Genomic DNA, 17,134 nt, shown 5'->3' with positions numbered 1-17,134 from the left:
TAAAGCGAACCAGACACGCGAACAAAACTTTCGAAAATATTTTAAGTCTTGAATATGAAAAGGAACATTGCCCGATATTATTTGCATAATTCATGCATTATATACATAAATAACCGAGTAGACGTGGCGACGATAATTATCCGTTGTCGCCTACACTCTCGTCGTCAACTGTCGAGTAATACACACATCAATTATTATTATAGACTATATAATATAATATTATATTATATTTACCATGCAACAGTACAAATAACAAATAACAAGGGAAATACTCTCTCTTATTTGCGACATTGACGTTGATAATCATTAAATCTTTGATTATAACCATCAGCTATTTAATTTACAAGTCAAGTGTCGTTCATATCTATTTCATATATATATATATATATATATATACATTTACAACAGCTCTTAAATTTTCTCACTTGTATACATATCAAATATTAATTATACACTATTATTATTACTGAATAGTGTCAATAATACATCATAATCATTATTAATATATTTGTATTGATTGAATGTATAATAATAAAAATTTCTATATATCTATAACTGAGAAATCATTTACTCCTTTCCTCAGGTAATTCCCCCTGCGTATAGTAGATGAAATTCTTTGGAACGACTTTCTAATCAGCATGACGTTATCGATCATCGTTCAGACAGACGATGAGCTGACTTGAGAAGACGAGAAGACTACTCGAAATAGATTATCTCTTTTCTCTTATTTTTCTACTCACATCCCTCTTGTATCTTACTGGTACTTGTTATAAATATGAAATGGGTCCGAGAGGATTTTAATAATTACCGGTAAGTATAAAAACGTGTACAAGCATCATATTTTTTTTTTATCCTCAATTTTAATGACGCAGCTTTCTCATTAGTCGATTTGAATCTTGAGATAAATTATTATAATTTAAATTTATAATTATTTATTATTTTATGATCGACTAAAAGGTTTATGAGAGTTTTTAAATTTGTTGTGCTGACCAAAATCTTGCTCGATTACAGCAGGGCCATTCACCTTTCAAGTACCTCGTAGTCAATGATCCTCAACAACCAAGAACAGGTCTTGATACCCAGCAACCCAGCAACCCAGCATGTACTTGTTCTTGCTCATCTCCAGTATCCTCAGCTTTAGTATTACATTTAATATCATACTCAAAAATCTCTCAAGATCTGACAGCCCAAGGAAATTTATAAATTTTTATTTACTTTTTTTGTTTTAAATTTAAAAAATTAAAAAGCACTTAGCAAAATAATTCCCTCAATGCTTGTGTACTTTTGCACCGGACACGACACGTTCACATGATTATATAAATCCCAATTTACAGATCACGATACAAAGATATATATAAAAAAAAAAAAAATTAAAAAACAAAAATCGTGTCCACACCCATATTATATACTTGTATGTAATCTTATAAACCGGTATTCATTACCGTCAATAATGCCACCCGAAAATTAGTGGCTTTCACAAACTCTTGAAACTCTCTTTCTCTCATCTCGTCTCTGTTAAATATAAATCCTTAGCGATATTAACCCAAGCACTTAAATTATATTAATTATAAGTCTGTGAAAATAAAACTGAATTTAGTAGAGATAATAAAAAATATTGTCTATCCTATATTTATTATTATTTCATAATATTTCTGGTTATTTTAATGATAGATTATCTGAAAACCCGATCAACTGTGTTGTATTTTATATTTTTAAAACTGAAAGTTTCTATAGTTAAATTACTTTTTAAATTAATCCTCCATTAAACATTATAACTTATAATTAAATTACGATCCAGAGATTTATATTATCGGTAATTGTATATATTTTTAAAATAAAATAAAAGTGTAAATATTTAAATTAAAATTTTAAATGTAACTCTCACAAATATATATTTTATACTCTCTATTACATAAATGTTTAAATATAATAAAATAAATAATGAATAATTAATGTTGTGGTCTTATCATCCAATATTTAATTAATCTGGGCAACGAGATGTCATGTATTATATTCCATGTTTTAAATTTCGACGGCATTGAGAAAGAGAGTAAACCTGAATAAATTTATTTATTTATTTACAATTTATAAAATATACATCAACTTCACATATCCCTTTCACCACAAGCTTCTATATACTCACAGAGACGATCGTTCTCTTTTCTTTCTCTTTCACTGAGTTAAGCCTTGCGTCTTGCGCCTTATATTCAGATAGCGGTACATCGGTTGCGGGTTTCGTTTGAGAGTTGGATGACCTTAACAATACCTACTCGTTGTTCAATCGATGCCCCCTTACCTTACTTCGGTGTCTGTCCCGATAAAAAAAAACTATAATGTGACCCGGCAGAGCCATCAAATCATCCCATAAATTTTATTTTTATCGTACTGGCATTTTTAAACATTTCTTTTTTTTTTTTTACTTTTTCTCAGTAGTTTATTTACTTACGTCTCAAACTTTAAATTAATATCCATATTACAGATAATAAATTAATGTCAGTTGAAATTTTTATTATAATCCAGATATAATTTAGCATTGATTTTGTCCATTTGTCGTTGGCTTATGATTATTACAAAAGAGATTATAAGAGGAAGACGTAATATAATAAAATCGTTACCGGTCCTGGGTTATTGATGTAAATTATATAGTAAACATAAAAAAAATGACACAAGTGATAACTCATATTTATAAATATATATTGAGCGTGGGTGTATGTACAAGTTGAGGAATCCTGAATAAACGAGTAGTGTTGAAGTTAAGTTTGCAGAATGGAATAGGATAGAGAAACGAGAAAAGAGAAAATAGAAAAGAAGAGAAAGAGGAAAAAGGAATAAATATCTTAGTAGCAGTAGCAGGGGCCTTGACCGGCTGAATGCGTGACCATCGTGACTGGACAACACTACTGATTCAGACTGACAGGAATGTGTGTTGCTACGTCTTTTCACCGTTTGCTCTACGCTTATTTACGCTTATTTACGCCCATATTATTCCATTTGTGGATACTTGCTACGTTATATTTCTACATAACCAGATACATTAATGCTTTACTCATTTAATCCTTCATTAGTCTCGCACTATTTCTTTCATTGTTACATTACATTGACAACAACAAAAAGTATTAAATATGAAATAAAAAATAAAAAATGTTTACATTTAAAAGCATTAAAAAATATATGTATATATAATTGTTTAATTTAATTGTTATTAACGCCTACGATGACAAATTATTTTAAATTGTAATAGTTTGTCGTGACAACAAAGAAAAACGATTACATCGTCCTCTGGTGATATACAATAACTGATGCCAACGCTTCCGGCTATTTTAATATTACATATATATATATATAAATATAAATAATTTTTAAGATACGAAACAATGAATGATGTTGATAATTATCAAGGACTTGATAGAAATTTATGAGTTTTTATTTTTTATTTAAAAATATTTATAACTTTTAACTATTGCTTTCACTCGACAAATCTGGCAATTAGAAATGCATCACACTAATAATTTATTCATAGATATTACGATGGGTAGCTGCAGATATGCACATAATTAATTTTAAAATTTATATATCTATGTTTATCTACAGCTTACTTTCTATAATTTATTATCTTAAAATAGATTGGGTATTTCACAAGAATTTTAAATTCAATATTCTTTAATAGTGGACCACAAGTTTTTATTTAAAGGAATTTTTTTTTTTTTTTTTTTTTTTTTTTTTTTTTTTTTGGACATTTAATTATCAGAGGAAAACTTAAAGATATAAATCATTGGACTGTGAAGTAGATAAAGAAAAAAAAATCCATAAAAAGAATAAGAGGGAGGTTACTAAAAAAAAGAAAATTATAAGCCGTTCGATATGCTCAGTTCACCTGCATCAAATAATATGTAATACTAAACAAGTAAGATAATATTATAATTTGAAATACAATAAGTTTAAGATATCTTCAAGGATTTAACGAGATCAACTTAATTAATTAATTAATTGTATAAGTATATCAAAGAGAAAAAAAAAATAACAGAAGGTTATTAAACGTCAACAGCTAGCAATGTCAATGAACTCAAACTTTCCCTTTCGTCGTTCCGAAGCGTCCGGATATCAACTTGAGGATCTCATAATTTTTCTTCAACAAGTAGAAGCGTGTTTAATGCACCACACTACACGATATAAAATACCTCAAGACAGTATTATATTAGTCTCATAGAACTAATCCAAGTTTGTAAGTATGTGTACAGATGTGTACAGATGGATATGGATGGGATGCATCGATTCGATACCATGGATTGCGAGTAGCACGCTCGCGCTCAATAGAAGGCACGACAAAAAATCAAATACGTCTTTTCCTTCCAAGTCTTGGTCGGTTATCCAATATCTATATGTATAATATTAAATCCTCTACCCTCGATATATGATAAATAAAAATTTATACATATATAAGTCTTTCAGCATCATGGCACATGTAATCGCTACATATTTTATTATATGCCGTATCAACTTGCTAAACTCTCAGCACTATATATTATTATTATTATTATTATTATTATAATATATTTTTTATACTGTTTTTACTGTTACTATGTATGTAATCACTTTCTTCGTATATAGAAACCGAGTCACCCTTGGAATGTATAGTCGTTCACGCACTAATTATTTCTGATAAAAAATCACTGATAGACCCATCATCAGTATATACATACATATAATAAATAGATTTATATGTACGTAGACGCGGGTACGCGGATATGTGCACATGATGAACACATTATTTATTAATTATAGTAAGCGTGTGAGCAGACTTTGAGGAATTTTAACGCGTAGAAAGTAAGACGATTTAATGATTAGACTACTGTCTGTGGATTATCTATGTAATAATAAATTTATGTGAAGAACAAAAATAAAAAACGAGATTTATGGATTTAGAAAATAGGTATTTTATTATTCGAGCAAACAGGAAAATTGAATAGAACGTATGTCAATCGCACGCCGAGATGTCTTGATTCCAACTTTAATTTTTTTTTTTTTCCGCGACAGCCAACAGCTTCAGGCTGCTGTGTATTTTATTCTACAATGACGATAAAAATAAAATAAAAAACTCATGAAATCTTGTCTGAATAAAATTTTAAAGATATATTTATTACTTTTGTTTTTAAGCGAGTTTAAATAATAAATGTTTCGTAAAAATTATTAGCAATCGGTTGCGCGAATATTTAACATTGCTACAGGTAATGTTTTTTTTTTCTTTTTTTTTTTTTTTTTCTAAAAATATAAATATTTATTTTAAAAAAATGTAAATAGTTTGAATAAAAAGTAATAATAATAAAGATATAGTAAAATTTTAGTTGGATAGCGGGAGGTTTCGCTACTTGCATAATCGTCTACTTTGTAACCGCGAACGTTAAATTTCCCGGAAAACCCCAAGTTGAGCCGAACAGACTTTCGCATTCTATCGTTGGCAAACAATGAAAATAAATTGTTAAGGTATTAAAATAAGAAGCAATAAAATATAAATTCATTCTAAAGTTTAATTGGAACGGAACAAAATGTTTATAATATACCTGCAAGTCGCCAGTAATAAAATAAGAGAAACATCACCTAAAAACAGGAAACACTTATATATATATTTTCGTAATTTTAACTATTTTATTCTATTGTAATAAAGTGTTACGCTCTGTAGTCTGTGGTGGTAAAAAGAAAAAAAAATATGTTATGATAATTGAAATAAATAAAATTACAAAGATCAAACGACAAAATAAAAATCTAATATCAATAACAATTTGATTAGAAAAATAAAAATATGTAATATAATTTATTAATAATGTGGATGTATATCTGTGCTGTATATTGGCTGTTATCACACAAGACCTCAAGACCCATACATATATATATATATATATAGCTAGGAGTTAAAATGTATTGATTATAAATGCCTATCGACAATTCAGGTTATCAAATTAATCGAGCAGAAGGTCGTACATTATCTAAGTATACACAAATTACCATCCAATGTGTATCGCTCGTATCATCGTAGTCGTTGTCGTTGTCGTTGTCGTTGTCGTTGTCGTTGTCGTTATGAACAAGTGCTAACGAGCCTCATATATATGTATATACAAATAAATATAACTTATACACTTTTACTCGTACATATTTATATAAAATACAGTAATAACTACTAGGTTGTGTATATTTTTTCAACGACGTGCAATTTATATATTGGTTGCCGGACTCTGTATTGGTGTATTGGTTTCTGTACTTGACGAGTAATAAAGCAAAAATAATAATCGAAAACTCGGGTTGTAAAGGCAATTTGTTTCGCTGGTAAACTGATTGCTACTCGTCTAATTCTACTGGACAGATCACCAACTCATTCAGAATAACGATAACGAGTAAATAAACAAAATTAAATAATTCCTAATAATATATTTATTTATACAACCAAATTTATTTACTATCTTTAGATATATTACTATTATTACTATTTAGGCATAAAGTTAATAATAGTAAGAAGCAGATATTATTCAAAAAAATGATAATTACAATAAGAGGAAAATAAATGTGATAAAAAAAATACAATGGAAGAAGGAATAAAATGTCTCGGGAGTTTGGTCACAGGTGAAGAGACGGAGGTAAAACAGCGAGTGGTAACACACGGCAACTACCAAACATATATAAATATATATATTTTTATATTGTTAATACACGGCGGTGCATAAGTAGTAGAACAGGTTCCAATGTGGAGAGAATGGAGTTCCGGTGGTGGGGAAAGCTCCAGGCTGACGATAGCACGCTGGTAATGCTGCTATGCTGCTATGCTGGCTGATGCAGACATGCCATCGTGTTGCTGCTGTGTGAGAAGGAAAGAAAGAGAGAATGAGAGAATGAAAGAATGAGAGAGGGGTCTGAGGGAAACCGGCGACAAGTAGTCGTTTACAGTTATAGTCAGTCCGAATCGGGCGCTCGTTCAGCCGAGATCTTGCTCGAGCCCAATTATTATTTTATTTAGTTAACTTATATATATATTTATTTATATAAACAATTTTTAATAATAACTAAACTATTGTTATTATTATTATCAACATTGTTATTGTTATTAATTATATTGTGAATTTATTTTTTTAAGTTATTATTTTAGTCATATTTAATAGATAAACAGAAAATTTTGTGTTTATTTAATAAAAGTTTTGTGCGGTAATTCAAAAATTTCAGGTAAATATTAATTATATTGATATTTTTGTGTCTATAGAGATTTAAATAATTTAAATAAGGATAAGTAATCCTCTGAAATAAGATAGCTGGTAATGAGATTTATAAATTATATATTTAAATATATTAAATAACTTGGGAATGCCAAGAGTCCAGTTAACGGTATACACATAGTATACGAGTATACCCAGTCTTGGAGTATGCATCGACATATATATTTAAACTCTTGAGGAATTTCTTGTCAATGCATCCACGTGTTTAAATGTCTAACTACACGACCCTGAGTATCCAATAATTAAAAAAAAAATATTTAATCAATTTATAAAATTTTTTTTTAGTTGTAATTGTTAATCTAAATTTTAATTAATGATATACCAAATAAAATGTATATAACTTGGTATCCTGTCTCAAACGTGAGACTTTTTCTCATGGGAGTGAATCCCAAGAAATTTACACGTCCGGGATTCCCCAGTGTCTTTTGCTGACACTAACAAGAAAAATCTTATCCTCTCTTTTTTCTTTTCTTTTTTTTTTATTATCTCTGCTACAAAAATAGATTAAACTTTTCTGTAATTAATATTAAATAAATTTGTATTACAGGTGCCTCGGTGTTTTATTTTTGGTGTTCCCGTTAGAGCCGGACATCAGGAATCAACGATAAGACATTGATATAATAATAATAATAATAATAATAATAATAATAATAATAATAACCGGAAGTGTGTAGGCAAGTGTAGCCGCGATGCGGAGGATTAAACGACGAAGAGTCGATGGACGATACAACGAATCAATTGAGAAATACGTGTGATAACAAAAATGACAATTTCGTGATCTAATTAATCAACAGACTGTAGCGCTAATATTTGGATTACCGGTTGATTAAACCTGCAGCTAAAAAATATCATTTAAGTTTCTTTAAAAACACGGGATAAGTGAAGTGGAAGTTGTTTTTTTTTTTCAGTTCTTCTTTTTTTTGTTTTAATTACCAGAGACAAAAATAAATTATTGTGTTAAGTGTTGAATCCAAGAATTAATTAAATTTAATACTGTACAGATAATAATTGATACTTGGAATTTTATTAAACAGATAAATAGCTGCCGCTCATAAGACTGATTGTTCAACAGGTAACATATAACATACATACTATGATATTTATTAACTATTATTATTATAAAATATATTAACTCATGATTAACATCAATAGTATAAAGTTTGTGATTATAGCAACAATATTTAAATATTTTAATTTTCGCATTTAAAAGTTTGTCGTGTGTAGTTTGCGTTAATGTTAATGATAATGACAATATAATATTGGACTTTTTATATATGTATATTTGTGTATCGCTGTACGTTGCTCGTGAATAGATATCACCACAAGTATTGATAATAAATTTACAGTATTCGTAAGGAAGGTTATCATTTTTTAGCAAAAAATTTTTTCATTTTTTTTTTCAACTATTAACTTTTTTTAAAGACATTAATTGATTAACTCAAATCATCATTTATTATTATGATTATTTTTAAAGACTCTAAACCTAAAATTCGTTCAACTATTAAAAAAAAAAAAAAAAAAAAAAAAAAAAAGCAATAAAGCCACAGCCGAATGTAAAAATAATGTCTTATCACTTGCTCGACGACGGTAGATATCAAGTTTTAACTTTTAAGTTGTTTTAAAAAATAAAAAAAAAATAATACTTTTAATTAAAAATATTATTTCGCTGATATTTATTGCTAAGTAAATATTTATCACTTTATCATAGTTTGCAGATTAATTGATATCGTATTTGAAAGGGCGTCTGATTGAAAATACCGATTTAGATAAATATCACCTCCAGTAATATGTATCTGACAAACCAGTTGTAGAAATTGTACCGGTACATTGCCAAAGATGTATATATATATATATATATATATATATATATATATATATCATTTTTTTTTGTCTCAACTCCTACACACTTGTAAAAAAAAATAATCTACTATATACATATATATTAAATTAAATGTAATCGAGCATGGATTGAGGTCTATGTATTGATAATTATCACCAAAATACTTAAGATAAAAAAAGAAATCGAAAGATTCTAAAATAGCCATACGTGATAATAGTGTATTTTGTTTTACATTTACCCAGATTAAAAACTTAAAAATTAAATCCTCGTAATTATTATTGACGTCATATCCTGCTACTTAAAAATAGCCATAAAATAATTAAAATAAATATATTAATAATTAAATTCTAACGACGGGATTTAAAATATAAATAAAATATTTTTAGTATCTTTGTTTCTCTCCAAGCTCGACTAAATTTAACGTGATGCAACGTTGAACCAGCTGACGCGAAAAAATTCATAATTACTGCATACCAATGTCTTAATACACTGTCCTCGATTTAGTGAAGCATGAGAAAAAATTTATAAAATATAAAATAATGAATAAAAAAAAATATATATATATTTAGTATTATTATTGTTATATTTTAGAGTTATATTAAAAAGAAGGTTGACAACCGTCAAGTATAGTAGCGGCAAGATAATGAGAAGTCTGGAGAGATTATCCGGTAGTGATCAGGATTGTATTGATCAGGAAATGTATATCGACTTGGACGACGTATCTGTCGACTCAATAACGGGGAAAAGGGGACGTCACCATGTTAGTGGCGAAGTGAGTCTCTATATATATTATTTATTAATTAATTTTGTATAATTAATAAATATTATATTATTAATAATTATAAATTAAACTTAGATGGGGGAGGAGAGTGACAGTAGTGGCAGTGAACCAAGTCCAAAGCAAGCTAAAAGGCGAAATCGCGGTAGCAGCGGTCCGCCAACAACGAGAAGACGAAAAAGTGGTATTTCCGCGAGAGAGAGAAACCTCAGACGATTGGAGAGTAACGAGCGCGAGCGAATGAGGATGCATTCGCTCAACGATGCCTTCGAGGTATTAATCAACGTCCTTGAACGTCTTATACACCTTCTCATCATCATTCCTCTTCCCTACCTCTACTCCCACCCACTTCATCATCAGCCTTCCCGTCCTCTCATTCTTGATTTCCTCTCTTTATATTCACAGTACAGCCTATACCTTTTTTTTTTTACTTTTTTTTTACAAATATCTTTGTAGTTGTTTATTCACACAAACAGCGTTAGTGATGGGAATTCCGTGATGGCGATGACCGCGGGCGAACGCAGCAAGAGGTGAAGGAGGAGTGGCTCGACACACCTGACGTCGCCCGCTTGCTTGCCGCCATCCTCATCATCACTATATATCTATATCTATATCTATATCTATGTAGACCTATACCTATACCTTTACCTAGTCTTATAGTAATTACTCGTCGAGTTAACGGGCAAACTTGCTGTTGTTGCTTGCACAGATATATTTATATATAGTTAGGAATAGAGCGAACCTTTAAGATCATTCTAGTGACCGATCACGCCTTGAGGTCATCTGCATCTAACATCTACATCAACATCAACACTAACACCCACACACATAAATATACCACTAACTATTAGATAGTCTTAAGTGTTTATTATATGGAATTTCCTTTACTTGTAAAACTATAAACATCAGTATTAATAATAATTAATGTATCGTTTTTACAGCAATTGAGAGAAGTAATACCGCACGTTAAAATGGAGAGAAAACTAAGCAAAATAGAAACACTTACGCTCGCTAAAAATTACATAATGGCATTGACTAATGTCATATGCGAAATGCGAGGAGAAGAGCAACCTTACACGTAAGTTATCGAAATATATATATATCTATATACATATTTACATTTATTAATTATATGCTATCACTTTTTTTTTATTACTATGACACTTAAATTAAAAAAAAAAAAAGCCAATAATAACCAAGTAGCGTATATATACATATATTTATCTATAGATTGCTGATTTCATCACTGTGATAATCCGTAGGATAAATTCCGCGTTTATATTTTATGTTTTCCTCATATTTTTCACCGTTATTTTAAAATGATAATAATAATAATAATTAAGTACGCGGGTCGAAACGCGATGTACAGGTGGTTGGAGAAAAAATACCTAATATATATAGATTTAGTGATGTGACGTTAATATTTATTATGCTCATCACGTATTTATTTTCAACGATACTGCAAAAAAATAAAATAAAATAAAACTCTATATATTTTTTTATTTTACAATCGTTACAAAATTATTGGGACTATAAATTAAATGTTTAAAGTTTTTTATGTGTTATGAGTGATTATAAAAACGTCGGTCGGTCAGTATTAATTGCTGAAGCATTTATTGTATGCCCCGAAACTTTTTAAATGCGTGATAAATTTTGATATCGATTTATCGAGGAATAATATACTGATAGACGACGAACACAAGTTGCCGCTGAAAAGTAATCGCGTATATTGGCTCTAGTATATAGTTTATAGCATCGCGTATACGTACTTGAGAATTTAATAAAAAGTTTATTATTAAAAGTCTTAAACCACAACAAAACAAAACAAACGAGCTAATTATTATCGTGTTTAGTATTATATAAAATTCTAAGCTGTTTTTAATTGAATTTGTTTTGGTGAAGCAGATTTGTGGACGGGGAGTGTGGATCAAGCAGCGGTGACAGTACTGGACAGCTTGAATTGAGTGGCGGAGAACAGCCAGAAGAGGCATCACCGGGTTCTATTCATGAAACTAATAACAATAGTCTTCTGCATGAAGATCTAGAGCGCAGGATACCTTAATACTAATCAAAAAGATATAACTAAAAATATTTAAAGAAAAAAGAAAAATAAAAAAAAAATAAATATGTGTCTATTTAAAATAAATAATTATGAAAAGGGAGAGAGAATGCGAGAGACCAAGTTCGGTTTAATAAGTGCCGAATAATTGCGATCGAATTTTAAATTATTCAAACTACCAGATTAGAGTCAACAGCCAAATTATATATTTATAAATGCGATAAAGTGAGATATGAATTTAAAATTAATAAAATGAAGAGAAAAGAAGCCAACAGAAGGATGATAATAATAATAATAGTAATGATAAAATATTTTTCACGCCATTTTTTATTGAGGCAAATTTATATATCGAGGATACACGACGCAATTAAACCAATGCTACCGTTTCTGTTTTTAATGATCCCGATGTCGTGAGAGAGTGATAAAGACTCAAGGTCCATTCATTTTTATTAAATTTTTATTTTATTACTGCAGAATAAATATTTTTTTCTTTTTTTTTTTTAATTTACTGGAAATATTGTTTAGTGAAAATTTTCCATGTAAACTGTTTTTTTTTTTTTTTTTTTAATTTTAAAACACAGGATCTAGAAACGAGTGGTAGTGGAATCGGGTTCCGCCTCAAGCGCGATACTGTGATAGCATAAATGTATTGTTTCGTTAATAAATTCCCTCGCTGACTCAGTCTTTTGAATCTCGTCCTTAAATAAGATCAGCTGGAATTTAAACGAATTAATTTTCGGTTTAAAAAAAATATATATATATATATATATATAATAAATGAAAAATGTAATTGGTGTGCCTTGTGTGTGATCCTCTGTGAGACTTAAATATACATACATAATTTAATTTCGTTTTCTATATATAAATATTTAAGTATAATATATATACGTATACACGTATAAAAAAAAGAGTTGAGAAAAAAAAATTATTCTCACAGTTTTTGGGTTCGTGGCAATACTCACAATCGATCGGTTATTGTCAAAAAAAAAAAAAAACAAAAAAAAATAAAAATAAAATTTCTCAATACGGAACTCGACTATGCTACGCATTGAGATGATAAAATCACTCGATTCTTTAAATAATTATATATTTTATATTTTATTATAATTATTTATTATTTAAAAATATATATGTTTAATATAAATAAATAAATAAACATTCCAGAGGAATGAGGCTTGAGCCGATACTTATTTTCTTGCAAGGTTCACCGATGGTTGTGATTATATAGTTAGAATTGCTAATACTTTCTCTTTCGTTGCCGTTGGTTACATAATTTAAAACTTTACGAAAGAGATTAAACATAAGGGTGAGCTCTAAACAATATTTAAGCCATTTTAAATTTATTATTTAATTACTATACAATAACTTTAAGTTATTATTGTTTTTTAAAATATCTTAAATTTATTACCGTCCCTACATTTTATAACAATTCCTTCAAAATTACTTTAATATTTTTTTAGGCTTTTCTGATATTAACGTGATTAATATATAAGTCATGAATCGTGAAAATCCAAGTAAAATAAATAATAAAAGATGTATATGTACTTCAAAGATTATAATTGTTATATATCTATATATATATATATATTTGATGATTATGATGAAAAATCGTTAGTTAATTTTAATTATAATTAATTAATTAGCTATTAAAAATTAACAAGTGACCATATTGTTATGATTGAATGAAAGTTTTTTGACCAAAAGTTTTTCTAATTTGAATTATTTTTGAGGTCTTATATATTTTATCTATAAATTAAAAATACACAGAATTATTTTATAAAAAAAAAATTTTTTAAATATTTTGATTAAATATGTATATCATATATACTTTATTCAAAATACATAGATATTAATGTATATTTATATACATACTTGCTGAAAAAGATAAATATATATTTACGTGTGCAAAAAATATTTTAAATAATTGTATATATTTTTTGAATTTAAGATATATAATATATATTATTGAATATATGTTTTAAAAAACCCTTTTGTTTTATTTACCTTTGATATTTATTTTTTTTTCTACTGATTTATTTATTTGAATATTTAAATTTAAAATTTGCCGCGTTTTGCGGCCGCAGTTCAAAGAGTCGATAATGCAACTTTGTTATCATTCGAGGATATTTATTAATTAAATTATTAAATATAGACGTCAGCACCTGAGCTTGTTTGGAGTTTAAATGAAATTTAACAGAAGCGTCACGTGCAGTCACGTGTTGTTTAACTTGTTTATAAATTACAATCAAATATTTTTTAAAAATTATAATCAACGTGCTGTGAAATAAATAAACTAGTCATTTAGGGTGTAATTAATTAGACTAGAGATAAGCTATAAAATAATATAATATAAAACTAAGAGATATAACCTGTAATTTAAATTAATTGATTAAAGAATTTATAAATCGTACGATAAAATGCCGGAAGTGAAGCTAAAAATTGATGAGTGTGTAAAAAAATCTTTTATGCGAATCAATGGTCAATTAAATGGCAGTTCAATTAAAATTTATTTGAGTAATAAAATAAAAGAAGAAGAAGCCAAAATAATAGAGCTTAATTTGATCACAAAAGATTTGTCGAGTATTTCTGATAATTTTTTTTATCGATACTGCAATTTATTTCGATTAGATCTGTCCGGTAACAAATTATCAACTATAACGAATGCAATTGAATCTCTTGTTAATTTAGAGTGTTTGGTATTGGATAACAATAGATTTAAAAAATTTCCTCAAGTAGTTGAGAATCTTGTGAGGTTGAAGGAACTGAGCTTGAAAAACAATGGATTGACTGAATTTCCTGAGACTTGTCGGGGCTCTACGAGTATAGAAAAATTAAATTTGTCAGACAATAAAATAAATTTTTTACCACTAACCTGGAAAAATATGAGGCGTTTAAAGAGTTTAGATTTGTCTTATAATTATTTTAAATCGATTCCCACATCTATTGAACAAGGAATGCCCATTCTAGAGATGCTAGATGTATCCGGAAATAGAGGAATGTCAATAGATGGTCAAATTTATAGTCACAGAATTAAAAAATTTTACTGCAGAAATAACAAAACTCGTTGTTTATGGTTCCCCAAATGGATTTTCTCTGGTAAATATTATCAGTTCGATGAACTGGACTTTGAAAACTCGTCATTCAGTATCATATTGATACCACCAAATCCTAAAATCCGCGTTAAAGTACTAAATCTCCAACGTTGTAATTTTACAAGCAAAACTATTGCTGCTGTATTATGTGACATTGAGTCTATTGAGTACTTGAAGATAGGAAACAATAATTACTGTTCCGATGGAAATTTATTCACCGAGTTACCGCTCGAATTAATAAACGCACCGCAGGATCTCCTGAAATTAAATTGCCGAGATGTCGGTCTCCCGTCAATTCCACCGGCGATAAAAAATTTTATCAGTATCACCAAGATTGATTTGAGCTTAAATCACATCAGCTGGCTGCCTAATGAATTCTGTTTTATGGAAAAATTAGAGATTTTACTTCTTTCTCGCAATACTTTAATAATGCTACCGCAGAATATCGGGCAACTGGAGCATTTAAGAGTACTAGAGATTTCCAATAATCATATTTCATCTCTACCGGAGTCTATAAGTCAGCTCAAGAATCTTCAGTACCTCGATCTTTACTGTAATGATTTATCCGAGTTACCAGAGTACTTTAAAGACTTTGATAATCTCGTAGGTCTTGATGTCGAACAAAATTTCATCGATACCGATAATTGTCAAGTAATTATTTATATTTAAATTTAAATCACGATAAAGTTTAATTTGAAAAAATAAAAAAAAAAAAAATTAATGGTTTCAGTTACTGATGTACGAAAGTCTGCGTGAAGCAAACAGAGTGTACAATAAATCAGAATTAAGACTAAATGGTCCGAGGGTAGAACAGCAGTCAACTCATTTAAGTCGATCAACAAGTTCATTAACAAATTCAAACGATTCTTACGAAAGTTCCTTCGATGTCTCGTAAATACTTTTTAATTTATTTTACTTTACTCTTATTTCATTTATTTTAATAATAATAATTATTATTATTGTAATTTATTGCAGATTTGACATGTCTCAAGAGTGTTATGTTAAAACTGATGATAATTGGGACAAAGAATACGATAGTTCGGATGATTTTGATGCATATAATCCACCAGTTATTAATGAAATCCAGTGGCAATACCCGAGGAATGTGTGGACCAATCCGATGCATTTTTGTCCTGCGGATTTACACGTACCGAGAATAAAAGATATAATTGCTGAAAACTACGCTCGCGGAAAATATCCAATTCGGGCAGCAATTGTCGAGGGACAGTTCGATAACGCCGATTAATTTCATTAATTTAATCCCGTAAGATAAACGATGGAGTTGGATTTGATATTTCCGACGTCAGATTGCAAGAAATAATAATATAAAGACAATCTATGATTATTCTCTTGTATAACTTGGAGTGGTTCAAGTTTTCATAATTGAATACACTAAATTTTCATATTCATTGTTTGAAATACTCATTTTTTTTACTTTTTGTTTTTATTTATTATTATTTTCAATAAGCTTTAAATTACTTAAAGTTTGTTTGTTAAAATTTTTCAATAAATTTTATGCAAATACTTTCTTTTATCGTTAATAATTAATGATTGTCATTATTATAGTATGAGTATTACAACGAATTAAAGAAAGAAATAATTGAAAATACTTACCTAGTTAAATAATAATTATGATAAATGTGATTTAGTAGAGTAAAGACTAAAGAGTGAACACGTCGAGTCACAAAACACCAATCAAGCTGTTGTGTTACTAACAAAAGTTTAACTCATTAATAATTGTTGAGTTTACAGATGTTATCATAAAATTGTTATGGAAAAAGTTAATAATCGCTTATCAAACATTCCACTATTATTAAAATAAAAAAGTAATAATTATTATTAATATTAATAATGCGTTGACTCGTTTTAATGTAAAATTTTGTTATTGCAAAAGCAATTTTTATAAATTAAGTACTTTTAATTACTGTGTAATAAAAATTTAATAAAATACTTATTATTTTCATTTTTCATAACTCGTAATTTTTTTTTTTTTTTTTTTTTTTTTTTTTTTTTAACGATTTTGTAAATAAGTTAGTTTGTAAATAATAATAATAAATTCCATTAATGAAAATATGGTTGATTATAAGTATTATAGGAATTGAGTAATTA

General features: G+C 28.3%; 3 protein-coding genes across 3 annotated transcripts in view; 2 read left to right on the top strand and 1 right to left on the bottom strand.

Annotated features, from left to right (window-relative positions):
• The window catches only part of LOC103570838 (uncharacterized), a 30,629-nt gene extending 19,820 nt beyond the window's left edge, over positions 1 to 10,809 (bottom strand). The window contains exon 1 of the mRNA XM_053739586.1: positions 10,617 to 10,809. The gene's annotated coding sequence lies outside the window, so the exon portion shown is untranslated. The remainder of the gene's footprint in view (positions 1 to 10,616) is intronic.
• Positions 6,936 to 13,102, top strand: LOC103570719 (protein dimmed). Its single transcript, XM_008548551.3, has 6 exons — positions 6,936 to 7,206; positions 7,804 to 8,328; positions 9,688 to 9,868; positions 9,953 to 10,147; positions 10,816 to 10,952; positions 11,780 to 13,102. The coding sequence occupies exons 3-6, from the start codon at positions 9,740 to 9,742 to the stop codon at positions 11,934 to 11,936; spliced, it is 618 nt and encodes a 205-aa protein (XP_008546773.1). The 5' UTR covers positions 6,936 to 7,206; positions 7,804 to 8,328; positions 9,688 to 9,739; the 3' UTR covers positions 11,937 to 13,102.
• Positions 13,103 to 14,106: 1,004 nt separating this feature from the next.
• Positions 14,107 to 16,938, top strand: LOC103570720 (leucine-rich repeat protein soc-2 homolog). Its single transcript, XM_008548552.2, has 3 exons — positions 14,107 to 15,676; positions 15,756 to 15,916; positions 16,001 to 16,938. Exons 1-3 carry the CDS (start codon positions 14,351 to 14,353, stop codon positions 16,269 to 16,271), a joined length of 1,758 nt encoding a protein of 585 aa, XP_008546774.1. The 5' UTR covers positions 14,107 to 14,350; the 3' UTR covers positions 16,272 to 16,938.
• The last annotated feature ends 196 nt before the right edge of the window (positions 16,939 to 17,134 follow it).

This window comes from Microplitis demolitor, chromosome 5, assembly GCF_026212275.2.
Source record: "Microplitis demolitor isolate Queensland-Clemson2020A chromosome 5, iyMicDemo2.1a, whole genome shotgun sequence".
In the NCBI taxonomy this organism is placed as follows: domain Eukaryota; kingdom Metazoa; phylum Arthropoda; class Insecta; order Hymenoptera; family Braconidae; genus Microplitis; species Microplitis demolitor.
The sequence above is the reverse complement of the archived record's forward strand: the minus strand, read 5'-3'. Positions and strand labels throughout refer to the sequence as shown.

What these genes read in the sequence shown, in the direction of transcription:
- LOC103570719 (XM_008548551.3), top strand. Translation starts at nt 9,740, where the DNA reads ATGAGAAGTCTGGAGAGATTATCCGGTAGTGATCAGGATTGTATTGAT. An exon ending in GTCACCATGTTAGTGGCGAA is followed by an intron (nt 9,869 to 9,952) that starts GTGAGTCTCTAT and finishes AATTAAACTTAG; the next exon opens with ATGGGGGAGGAGAGTGACAG. An exon ending in GGAGAAGAGCAACCTTACAC is followed by an intron (nt 10,953 to 11,779) that starts GTAAGTTATCGA and finishes TTGGTGAAGCAG; the next exon opens with ATTTGTGGACGGGGAGTGTG.
- LOC103570720 (XM_008548552.2), top strand. Translation starts at nt 14,351, where the DNA reads ATGCCGGAAGTGAAGCTAAAAATTGATGAGTGTGTAAAAAAATCTTTT. An exon ending in TCGATACCGATAATTGTCAA is followed by an intron (nt 15,677 to 15,755) that starts GTAATTATTTAT and finishes TAATGGTTTCAG; the next exon opens with TTACTGATGTACGAAAGTCT. An exon ending in GAAAGTTCCTTCGATGTCTC is followed by an intron (nt 15,917 to 16,000) that starts GTAAATACTTTT and finishes AATTTATTGCAG; the next exon opens with ATTTGACATGTCTCAAGAGT.